Below are 12230 nucleotides of genomic sequence, written 5' to 3'. Positions count from 1 at the left end.
CAGACAGACAGACAGACAGACAGACAGACAGACAGACAGACAGACAGACAGACACTATAACACTATAACACTATAACACTATAACACTATAACACTATAACACTATAACACTATAACCCTTTGTTGACCTCCAGGAGAAGCACATCATGTCAGAGAGGAACGTCCTGTTGAAGAACATTAAACACCCCTTCCTAGTGGGACTACACTACTCCTTCCAGACAGCTGATAAACTCTACTTTGTGCTGGACTACATTAACGGAGGAGAGGTGAGGAGAGACACTGATATGGAGGGAGGAAGGGGGGAGGGACAGAGAGGGAGAGTGTGTGTGCCTGTGTAATGGGACTCATTTCCTGTGATTGTTAGAGAAGGGAGGACATTATAAAATATGGTCTCTTAAGGAAGCTCCCACCCCTCCCCCCTCCCTCTCTCCCCCCTCTCTCTCTCTTTCTCTCTCCCCACTCTCTCCCCCTCTCTCTCTTTCTCTCTCCCCACTCTCTCCCCCCCCTCTCTCTTTCTCTCTCCCCACTCTCTCCCCCTCTCTCTCTTTCTCTCTCCCCACTCTCTCCCCCCTCTCTCCTCTCTCCTGTCTTCCTCTGGAGTTGATCTTTTCTATGATACTGTGGATGCAGCATCGAAGCTCTGTATGTGTACACCTCAATTGTACAATGAAGATCATCACATGTGAACCCTTCTCTCTCTCTCCCCTCTCCTCTCTCTCTCCCTCCCTCTCCTTCTCTCTCTCTCCCTCTCCTTCTCTCTCTCTCCCTCCCTCTCCTTCTCTCTCTCTCTCTCTCTCTCCCCTCTCTCTCTCTCCTCTCTCTCTCCCCTCTCCTCTCTCTCTCTCTCCCTCTCCTTCTCTCTCCCCCTCTCTCTCTCTCCCTTTCTCCTCTCCTCTCCTCTCTCCCTCTCTCGTTCTCCCACCCCCCCTCTCTCTCCTCTCCTCTCCTCTAGTTGTTCTACCATCTCCAGAGGGAGCGACGTTTCTTAGAGCCGCGGGCCAGGTTCTATACAGCGGAGATCGCCAGTGCCCTAGGCTACCTGCACTCTCTAAACATCGTGTACAGAGACCTGAAGCCTGAGAATATTCTACTGGACTCTCAAGGACACATCATACTCACGGACTTCGGGCTCTGCAAGGAGAACATAGAACAGAACGGAACCACGTCGACGTTCTGTGGAACACCAGAGGTAAGGAACCCCTGGAGGATGTTTGGTGGTTGTTGTTTGGGTATGATTGGGGTATTTGCTGGTGATGATTGCCATTAATATAACTTATAGTATGTTTTTCTCTCTCTCTCTCTCTTCCTCCTCCTCCTCTGTCCCTCACCCCCCCTCTCCCTGTCTGTCTCCCCCTCCTCACCCCCCCTCTCCCTGTCTCTCTCCTCTTCCTCCCTCCCTCTATAGTACCTCGCTCCAGAGGTGTTACACAAGCAGCCGTACGACAGGACGGTTGACTGGTGGTGTTTAGGAGCCGTGCTTTATGAGATGCTGTATGGCCTGGTGAGTACACAGCTTGTTATGAATTAAAAAAGGGGACTTTTAAATTCATGATATAAAGCCATTAACTGTTGAAGAATATAACTTATAAAAGCCTCATGAGCTTATTTGAACTCATCAGAAGCCAATGTATAAGTTAGTTTAAATCCATTGTACCATTGTCTGCCTTCTGGTTATAGCAGCACCATGTGTCTAACTGCTACCTGTCCTCAGCCTCCGTTCTACAGTCGTAATACAGCAGAGATGTACGACAACATCCTGAACAAGCCCCTGCAGCTCAAACCCAACATCTCTAACGCTGCCAAGCACATACTGGAGGGACTGCTGCAGAAAGATCGCACACAGCGACTGGGACACAGCCACGACTTCGTAAGTGTTTGTGAGAGAAGAAAACAGAGAGAAACAGAGCGAGAGAGACACAGAGAGAGAGGGGGGGGGACAAAGAGAGAGAGAGAGCGAGTGAGAGAGAGCGAGTGAGAGAGAGCGAGAGAGAGAGAGCGAGAGAGAGAGAGGGAGAGAGAGAGAGGGAGAGAGAGAGAGAGGGAGAGAGAGAGAGGGAGAGAGAGAGAGGGAGAGAGAGAGAGGGAGAGAGAGGGAGAGAGGGACAGAGAGGGAGGGACAGAGAGAGGGAGGGACAGAGAGAGAGGGACAGAGAGGGAGGGACAGAGAGAGGGAGGGACAGAGAGAGGGAGGGACAGAGAGAGAGAGACAGAGGGAGAGACAGAGGGAGAGACAGAGGGAGAGACAGAGGGAGAGACAGAGGGAGAGACAGAGGGAGAGAGAGGGAGGGAGGGACAGAGAGGGAGGGACAGAGAGGGAGGGACAGAGAGGGAGGGACAGAGAGGGAGGGACAGAGAGGGAGGGACAGAGAGGGAGGGACAGAGAGGGAGGGACAGAGAGAGAGAGACAGAGAGAGAGAGGGACAGAGAGAGAGAGGGACAGAGAGAGAGAGGGACAGAGAGAGAGAGGGACAGAGAGAGAGAGGGACTGAGAGAGAGAGAGAGAGAGGGACTGAGAGAGAGAGAGTGAGACGGGAAGTATGTGTGTAGATTACACTTGCAATTATGTATCTAAGACTTTCCTCTCTCTCTCTCTCTCTCTCAGGAGGAGATCAAGAACCACATGTTCTTCTCCCCCATCAACTGGGATGACCTGACCGCTAAGAAGCTCACCCCCCCTTTCAATCCAAACGTGGTACGTTCCATTCAATAGCACAACATACAGGACACTTTCCAGTACATTCCCTTCAATAGTTTGTTCATACATTCAGTTCAATAAATCACATTTATTGAATCTCTCTCTCTCTCCAGACGGGCCCTAACGACCTTCGCCACTTTGACACGGAGTTCACAGACGAACCCGTCCCCTCATCCATTGGCTGTTCCCCTGACTCCTCCCTCATCACTGCCAGCATCAAGGAGGCAGCCGAGGCCTTCCTAGGGTTCAGCTACGCTCCTTCCATGGACTCATACCTGTAGGCCAGAACCCTAGAGAGGCATCCTATAGACTCATGATAGACCAGAACCATAGACTCCTATAGACTCATGATAGACCAGAACCCTAGACTCCTATAGACCAGAACCATAGACTCCTATAGACTCATGATAGACCAGAACCCTAGACTCCTATAGACCAGAACCATAGACTCCTATAGACTCATGATAGACCAGAACCATAGACTCCTATAGACCAGAACCATAGACTCCCATTGACTCCCATAGACTGCTATAGACTCCTGGCTATAAACCTACATGAATTATTACCTATGGGACACATCATAGACATTCCTATGAATTTACTAACTAGGACGGACTCCCCATGTCACGGAGGTACACACCTGTAGTCCCCCCCCCCCCCCGTATTTTACACATGTCTCAGGCAGCTTTACGCCCCCCCCCGACACCCCCTCCATCACACTCGTCCATTCTGACTCGTCCTGTCTCCCACTGATGGCTCATGGCTGTGGGTGGATCTCTATGGGTCTGTCCCAAATGGCACCATGTGACATCCTTACACACCACTCCTCACGGGTTAAATCCATTGCCACGGTGATGACACACGATTGGTTTGTTTGTCTTTGTCAGTGAGAATGGATTGGTTGTGTGGTGGTCAGTGGGAGGTGCACCGCCATAGAGACCGCACAGGATTGGTTGTCTGGAGGTTGGTGAGAGTGACGGCACAGGATTGGTTCTCTTGTAGTCAGCGGGAGTGAGGCAGTATCACACTGTTGTCGCTGATTGGTTGGTCTGTCATGACATGACCTGCTCACGGATTCCGACGCTGAAACGTCTCAGTTCTTTTGTCTCTTCACCCTGGGTCACGTCGACTGAAACAGGACTTCGAGGATGATTCATTTATTCATTTATTCATTTAATGATGGTTGGTTGGTTGGTTGGTTGGTTGGTTGATTGGTTGTGGTGAGGAAGAAAGCGAAGCTGCTAGTATCTACGGTTCTGTATCTAAGTTCTGTTTTAAAGAACCCGGACCGATACAAAGAGGACATGGATCGCATCCCAAATGGCACCCTATTTGCCATATATAGTGCACTACTTTTGACCAGGGCTCTGTCACTTTGGGATACAGATGTGATGGACAGAATGCTTTGTGGTGTTGAGATCCGTCCGATCCCCTAGACCCTACCCCCTACTCTCTACTCCCTACCCCCTACTCTCTACCCCCTACCCCCTACTCTCTACTCCCTACCCCCTACTCTCTACTCCCTATCCCCTACTCTCTACTCCCTACCGCCTACTCCCTACTCCCTACCCCCTACCCCCTACCCCCTACCCTCTACTCCCTACCCCCTACTCTCTACTCCCTACCCCCTACTCCCTACTCCCTACCCCCTACTCTCTACCCCCTACTCTCTACCCCCTACTCTCTACTCCCTACTCCCTACCCCCTACTCCCTACCCCCTACTCTCTACCCCCTATCCCCTACTCCCTACCCCCTAGTCTTCCCGTCTCCTCTTGATGATGTAACAATGCTCCAACGTTGTATGAACTCAACATTCCATTTTAATATTGCTGTATGTGACAGTTAAACTCTATATTTAAGTTTGTTTGTATATGTGGAGTCTATTTGTGTACTAGTTTTAATATATATGTAACAGGACACTAAAAGTATGTTTAAATAATGTATTTTAACTATTCATGTTAAATGTACTGTATATTGTTCAGATTTGTCCTTTGCCGTCACCATGTTCAGTCTGCAATAAAAGGTCTGCTGTTGTTACATCAGGAGTGCTGCCATTGGTGTTACCCTGCAGCTGAGACCAGATATTTATGGGAGAAGTTTTTAAGGGAGAAGTATACATTGGTCTGAAGCTGGAAAAGAAAGGAAATTCACATGAGCACCACAATGCCTATTCCACCCATGCTCTACCAGGGTTTTACAGCACCACGGTGCCTATTCCACCCATGCTCTACCAGGGTTTTACAGCACCACGGTGCCTATTCCACCCATGCTCTACCAGGGTTTTACAGCACCACGGTGCCTATTCCACCCATGTTCTACCAAGGTTTTATAGCACCACAATGCCTACTCCACCCATGCTCTACCAAGGTTCTACAGCACCACAATGCCTATTCCACCCATGCTCTACCAGGGTTTTACAGCACCACGGTGCCTATTCCACCCATGTTCTACCAAGGTTTTATAGCACCACAATGCCTACTCCACCCATGCTCTACCAAGGTTCTACAGCACCACAATGCCTATTCCACCCATGCTCTACCAAGGTTTTACAGCACCACAATGCCTACTCCACCCATGCTCTACCAAGGTTTTACAGCACCACAATGCCTACTTCACCCATGCTCTACCAAGGTTTTACAGCACCACAATGCCTACTCCACCCATGCTCTACCAATGTTTTACAGCACCACAATGTCTATTCCACCCATGCTCTACCAAGGTTTTACAGCACCACAATGTCTACTCCACCCATGCTCTACCAAGGTTTTCCAGCACAACAGCTTTGACCTACTACAGAAGCTACGTTGTTCTCTTGTACTTCAGACTATGTAGGCAGGTTACTTAGAATTCAAACCTTTTCAAACAGCATAATTCCTACTCCCACAGTAATGTGATTTGTACCCCATACAAGGTAATGCATTGCATTATTCCCACCCCACACTAAGACATTACCCCATTCCCCTCTTTTCAAGCTTAGTTTTTATACAACACCATGCTGTCTTGATTGGGTGAGCGGTTTTCAACTAACGTGGTGGCTGCCTGTATCTCGTTAAACCTTTATTTTAGCAATAAATATATTTCATGACATATTTTTTGTTCAGTAGATACAGGACGTGGTGTCGGTAGAGACAACATGTGGTGGTGTCAGTAGATACAGGAGGTGGTGTAGGTAGAGACAACATGTGGTGGTGTCAGTAGATACAGGAGGTGGTGTAGGTAGAGACATAACAACATGTGGTGGTGTCAGTAGATATAGGACGTGGTGTAGGTAGAGACAACAACATGTGGTGGTGTCAGTAGATACAGGACGTGGTGTAGGTAGAGACAACAACATGTGGTGGTGTCAGTAGATACAGGACGTGGTGTAGGTAGAGACAACAACATGTGGTGGTGTCAGTAGATACAGGATGTGGTGTAGGTAGAGACAACAACATGTGGTGGTGTCAGTAGATACAGGACGTGGTGTAGGTAGAGACAACATGTGGTGGTGTCAGTAGATACAGGACGTGGTGTAGGTAGAGACAACAACATGTGGTGGTGTCAGTAGATACAGGACGTGGTGTAGGTAGAGACAACAACATGTGGTGGTGTCAGTAGATACAGGACGTGGTGTAGGTAGAGACAACAACATGTGGTGGTGTCAGTAGATACAGGACGTGGTGTAGGTAGAGACAACAACATGTGGTGGTGTCAGTAGATACAGGACGTGGTGTAGGTAGAGACATAACAACATGTGGTGGTGTCAGTAGATACAGGACGTGGTGTAGGTAGAGACAACAACATGTGGTGGTGTCAGTAGATACAGGACGTTGTGTAGGTAGAGACAACATGTGGTGGTGTCAGTAGATACAGGACGTGGTGTAGGTAGAGACATAACAACATGTGGTGGTGTCAGTAGATACAGGACGTGGTGTAGGTAGAGACAACAACATGTGGTGGTGTCAGTAGATACAGGACGTGGTGTAGGTAGAGACAACAACATGTGGTGGTGTCAGTAGATACAGGAGGTGGTGTAGGTAGAGACAACAACATGTGGTGGTGTCAGTAGATACAGGACGTGGTGTAGGTAGAGACAACATGTGGTGGTGTCAGTAGATACAGGACGTGGTGTAGGTAGAGACAACAACATGTGGTGATGTCAGTAGATACAGGACGTGGTGTAGGTAGAGACAACAACATGTGGTGGTGTCAGTAGATACAGGACGTGGTGTAGGTAGAGACATAACAACATGTGGTGGTGTCAGTAGATACAGGACGTGGTGTCGGTAGAGACAACAACATGTGGTGGTGTCAGTAGATACAGGACGTGGTGTAGGTAGAGACATAACAACATGTGGTGGTGTCAGTAGATATAGGACGTGGTGTAGGTTGAGACAACAACATGTGGTGGTGTCAGTAGATACAGGACGTGGTGTAGGTAGAGACAACAACATGTGGTGGTGTCAGTAGATACAGGACGTGGTGTAGGTAGAGAAATAACAACATGTGGTGGTGTCAGTAGATACAGGACGTGGTGTAGGTAGAGACAACAACATGTGGTGGTGTCAGTAGATACAGGAGGTGGTGTAGGTAGAGACAACAACATGTGGTGGTGTCAGTAGATACAGGACGTGGTGTAGGTAGAGACAACATGTGGTGGTGTCAGTAGATACAGGACGTGGTGTAGGTAGAGACAACAACATGTGGTGGTGTCAGTAGATACAGGACGTGGTGTAGGTAGAGACATAACAACATGTGGTGGTGTCAGTAGATACAGGACGTGGTGTAGGTAGAGACATAACAACGTGGTGGTGTCAGTAGATACAGGACGTGGTGTAGGTAGAGACATAACAACATGTGGTGGTGTCAGTAGATACAGGACGTGGTGTAGGTAGAGACAACAACATGTGGTGGTGTCAGTAGATACAGGACGTGGTGTAGGTAGAGACAACAACATGTGGTGGTGTCAGTAGATACAGGACGTGGTGTAGGTAGAGACAACAACATGTGGTGGTGTCAGTAGATACAGGACGTGGTGTAGGTAGAGACAACAACATGTGGTGGTGTCAGTAGATACAGGACGTGGTGTAGGTAGAGACAACAACATGTGGTGGTGTCAGTAGATACAGGACGTGGTGTAGGTAGAGACAACAACATGTGGTGGTGTCAGTAGATACAGGACGTGGTGTAGGTAGAGACAACAACATGTGGTGGTGTCAGTAGATACAGGACGTGGTGTAGGTAGAGACAACATGTGGTGGTGTCAGTAGATACAGGACGTGGTGTAGGTAGAGACAACAACATGTGGTGGTGTCAGTAGATACAGGACGTGGTGTAGGTAGAGACAACATGTGGTGGTGTCAGTAGATACAGGAGGTGGTGTAGGTAGAGACAACAACATGTGGTGGTGTCAGTAGATATAGGACGTGGTGTAGGTAGAGACAACAACATGTGGTGGTGTCAGTAGATACAGGACGTGGTGTAGGTAGAGACAACAACATGTGGTGGTGTCAGTAGATACATGACGTGGTGTAGGTAGAGACAACAACATGTGGTGGTGTCAGTAGATACATGACGTGGTGTAGGTAGAGACAACAACATGTGGTGGTGTCAGTAGATACAGGACGTGGTGTAGGTAGAGACAACAACATGTGGTGGTGTCAGTAGATACAGGACGTTGTGTAGGTAGAGACATAACAACATGTGGTGGTGTCAGTAGATACAGGACGTTGTGTAGGTAGAGAAATAACAACATGTGGTGGTGTCAGTAGATACAGGACGTGGTGTAGGTAGAGACAACATGTGGTGGTGTCAGTAGATACAGGACGTGGTGTAGGTAGAGACAACATGTGGTGGTGTCAGTAGATACAGGACGTGGTGTAGGTAGAGACAACAACATGTGGTGGTGTCAGTAGATACAGGACGTGGTGTAGGTAGAGACAACAACATGTGGTGGTGTCAGATACAGGACGTGGTGTAGGTAGAGACATAACAACATGTGGTGGTGTCAGTAGATACAGGAGGTGGTGTAGGTAGAGACAACATGTGGTGGTGTCAGTAGATACAGGACGTGGTGTAGGTAGAGACAACAACATGTGGTGGTGTCAGTAGATACAGGACGTGGTGTAGGTAGAGACAACAACATGTGGTGGTGTCAGTAGATACAGGACGTGGTGTAGGTAGAGACAACAACATGTGGTGGTGTCAGTAGATACAGGACGTGGTGTAGGTAGAGACAACAACATGTGGTGGTGTCAGTAGATACAGGAGGTGGTGTAGGTAGAGACAACAACATGTGGTGGTGTCAGTAGATACAGGAGGTGGTGTAGGTAGAGACAACATGTGGTGGTGTCAGTAGATACAGGACGTGGTGTAGGTAGAGACAACAACATGTGGTGGTGTCAGTAGATACAGGAGGTGGTGTAGGTAGAGACAACAACATGTGGTGGTGTCAGTAGATACAGGACGTGGTGTAGGTAGAGACATAACAACATGTGGTGGTGTCAGTAGATACAGGACGTGGTGTAGGTAGAGACAACAACATGTGGTGGTGTCAGTAGATATAGGACGTGGTGTAGGTAGAGACAACAACATGTGGTGGTGTCAGTAGATACAGGACGTGGTGTAGGTTGAGACAACAACATGTGGTGGTGTCAGTAGATACAGGACGTGGTGTAGGTAGAGACATAACAACATGTGGTGGTGTCAGTAGATACAGGACGTGGTGTAGGTAGAGACAACAACATGTGGTGGTGTCAGTAGATACAGGACGTTGTGTAGGTAGAGACATAACAACATGTGGTGGTGTCAGTAGATACAGGACGTTGTGTAGGTAGAGAAATAACAACATGTGGTGGTGTCAGTAGATACAGGACGTGGTGTAGGTAGAGACAACATGTGGTGGTGTCAGTAGATACAGGACGTGGTGTAGGTAGAGACAACATGTGGTGGTGTCAGTAGATACAGGACGTGGTGTAGGTAGAGACAACAACATGTGGTGGTGTCAGTAGATACAGGACGTGGTGTAGGTAGAGACAACAACATGTGGTGGTGTCAGATACAGGACGTGGTGTAGGTAGAGACATAACAACATGTGGTGGTGTCAGTAGATACAGGAGGTGGTGTAGGTAGAGACAACATGTGGTGGTGTCAGTAGATACAGGACGTGGTGTAGGTAGAGACAACAACATGTGGTGGTGTCAGTAGATACAGGACGTGGTGTAGGTAGAGACAACAACATGTGGTGGTGTCAGTAGATACAGGACGTGGTGTAGGTAGAGACAACAACATGTGGTGGTGTCAGTAGATACAGGACGTGGTGTAGGTAGAGACAACAACATGTGGTGGTGTCAGTAGATACAGGAGGTGGTGTAGGTAGAGACAACAACATGTGGTGGTGTCAGTAGATACAGGAGGTGGTGTAGGTAGAGACAACATGTGGTGGTGTCAGTAGATACAGGACGTGGTGTAGGTAGAGACAACAACATGTGGTGGTGTCAGTAGATACAGGAGGTGGTGTAGGTAGAGACAACAACATGTGGTGGTGTCAGTAGATACAGGACGTGGTGTAGGTAGAGACATAGCAACATGTGGTGGTGTCAGTAGATACAGGACGTGGTGTAGGTAGAGACAACAACATGTGGTGGTGTCAGTAGATATAGGACGTGGTGTAGGTAGAGACAACAACATGTGGTGGTGTCAGTAGATACAGGACGTGGTGTAGGTTGAGACAACAACATGTGGTGGTGTCAGTAGATACAGGACGTGGTGTAGGTAGAGACATAACAACATGTGGTGGTGTCAGTAGATACAGGAGGTGGTGTAGGTAGAGACAACAACATGTGGTGGTGTCAGTAGATACAGGACGTGGTGTAGGTAGAGACAACATGTGGTGGTGTCAGTAGATACAGGACGTGGTGTAGGTAGAGACAACATGTGGTGGTGTCAGTAGATACAGGAGGTGGTGTAGGTAGAGACAACATGTGGTGGTGTCAGTAGATACAGGACGTGGTGTAGGTAGAGACAACAACATGTGGTGGTGTCAGTAGATACAGGACGTGGTGTAGGTAGAGACAACAACATGTGGTGGTGTCAGTAGATACAGGACGTGGTGTAGGTAAAGACAACAACATGTGGTGGTGTCAGTAGATACAGGACATGGTGTAGGTAGAGACAACAACATGTGGTGGTGTCAGTAGATACAGGACGTGGTGTAGGTAGAGACAACAACATGTGGTGGTGTCAGTAGATACAGGACGTGGTGTAGGTAGAGACAACAACATGTGGTGGTGTCAGTAGATACAGGACGTGGTGTAGGTAGAGACAACAACATGTGGTGGTGTCAGTAGATACAGGAGGTGGTGTAGGTAGAGACAACAACATGTGGTGGTGTCAGTAGATACAGGACGTGGTGTAGGTAGAGACAACAACATGTGGTGGTGTCAGTAGATACAGGACGTGGTGTAGGTAGAGACAACAACATGTGGTGGTGTCAGTAGATATAGGACGTGGTGTAGGTTGAGACAACAACATGTGGTGGTGTCAGTAGATACAGGAGGTGGTGTAGGTAGAGACAACATGTGGTGGTGTCAGTAGATACAGGACGTGGTGTAGGTAGAGACAACAACATGTGGTGGTGTCAGTAGATACAGGACGTGGTGTAGGTAGAGACATAACAACATGTGGTGGTGTCAGTAGATACAGGACGTTGTGTAGGTAGAGACAACATGTGGTGGTGTCAGTAGATACAGGACGTGGTGTAGGTAGAGACAACAACATGTGGTGGTGTCAGTAGATACAGGAGGTGGTGTAGGTAGAGACATAACAACATGTGGTGGTGTCAGTAGATACAGGACGTGGTGTAGGTAGAGACATAACATGTGGTGGTGTCAGTAGATATAGGACGTGGTGTAGGTAGAGACAACAACATGTGGTGGTGTCAGTAGATACAGGACGTGGTGTAGGTAGAGACAACAACATGTGGTGGTGTCAGTAGATACAGGACGTGGTGTAGGTAGAGACAACAACATGTGGTGGTGTCAGTAGATACAGGACGTGGTGTAGGTAGAGACATAACAACATGTGGTGGTGTCAGTAGATACAGGACGTGGTGTAGGTAGAGACAACAACATGTGGTGGTGTCAGTAGATGCAGGACGTTGTGTAGGTAGAGACAACATGTGGTGGTGTCAGTAGATACAGGACGTGGTGTAGGTAGAGACATAACAACATGTGGTGGTGTCAGTAGATACAGGACGTGGTGTAGGTAGAGACAACAACATGTGGTGGTGTCAGTAGATACAGGACGTGGTGTAGGTAGAGACAACAACATGTGGTGGTGTCAGTAGATACAGGAGGTGGTGTAGGTAGAGACAACAACATGTGGTGGTGTCAGTAGATACAGGACGTGGTGTAGGTAGAGACAACATGTGGTGGTGTCAGTAGATACAGGACGTGGTGTAGGTAGAGACAACAACATGTGGTGATGTCAGTAGATACAGGACGTGGTGTAGGTAGAGACAACAACATGTGGTGGTGTCAGTAGATACAGGACGTG

At 48.3% G+C, this 12230-nt stretch overlaps 1 protein-coding gene across 3 annotated transcripts in view; it reads left to right on the top strand.

The window, feature by feature from the left end:
• LOC135506277 (serine/threonine-protein kinase Sgk1) overlaps positions 1-4733 on the top strand; it is a 9885-nt gene extending 5152 nt beyond the window's left edge. For all 3 annotated transcript variants that reach the window (XM_064925819.1, XM_064925820.1, XM_064925818.1), the window contains exons 5-10: positions 135-266; positions 953-1189; positions 1406-1501; positions 1712-1867; positions 2603-2692; positions 2809-4733. In XM_064925819.1, coding sequence (XP_064781891.1) covers positions 135-266; positions 953-1189; positions 1406-1501; positions 1712-1867; positions 2603-2692; positions 2809-2976 — 879 coding nt within the window. In that variant the 3' untranslated portion in view covers positions 2977-4733. The remainder of the gene's footprint in view (positions 1-134; positions 267-952; positions 1190-1405; positions 1502-1711; positions 1868-2602; positions 2693-2808) is intronic.
• The last annotated feature ends 7497 nt before the right edge of the window (positions 4734-12230 follow it).

This window comes from Oncorhynchus masou, chromosome 19 (genome assembly GCF_036934945.1).
Source record: "Oncorhynchus masou masou isolate Uvic2021 chromosome 19, UVic_Omas_1.1, whole genome shotgun sequence".
Classification (NCBI taxonomy): Eukaryota; Metazoa; Chordata; class Actinopteri; order Salmoniformes; family Salmonidae; genus Oncorhynchus; species Oncorhynchus masou.
This window is presented reverse-complemented; position numbering and strand designations above follow the sequence as displayed.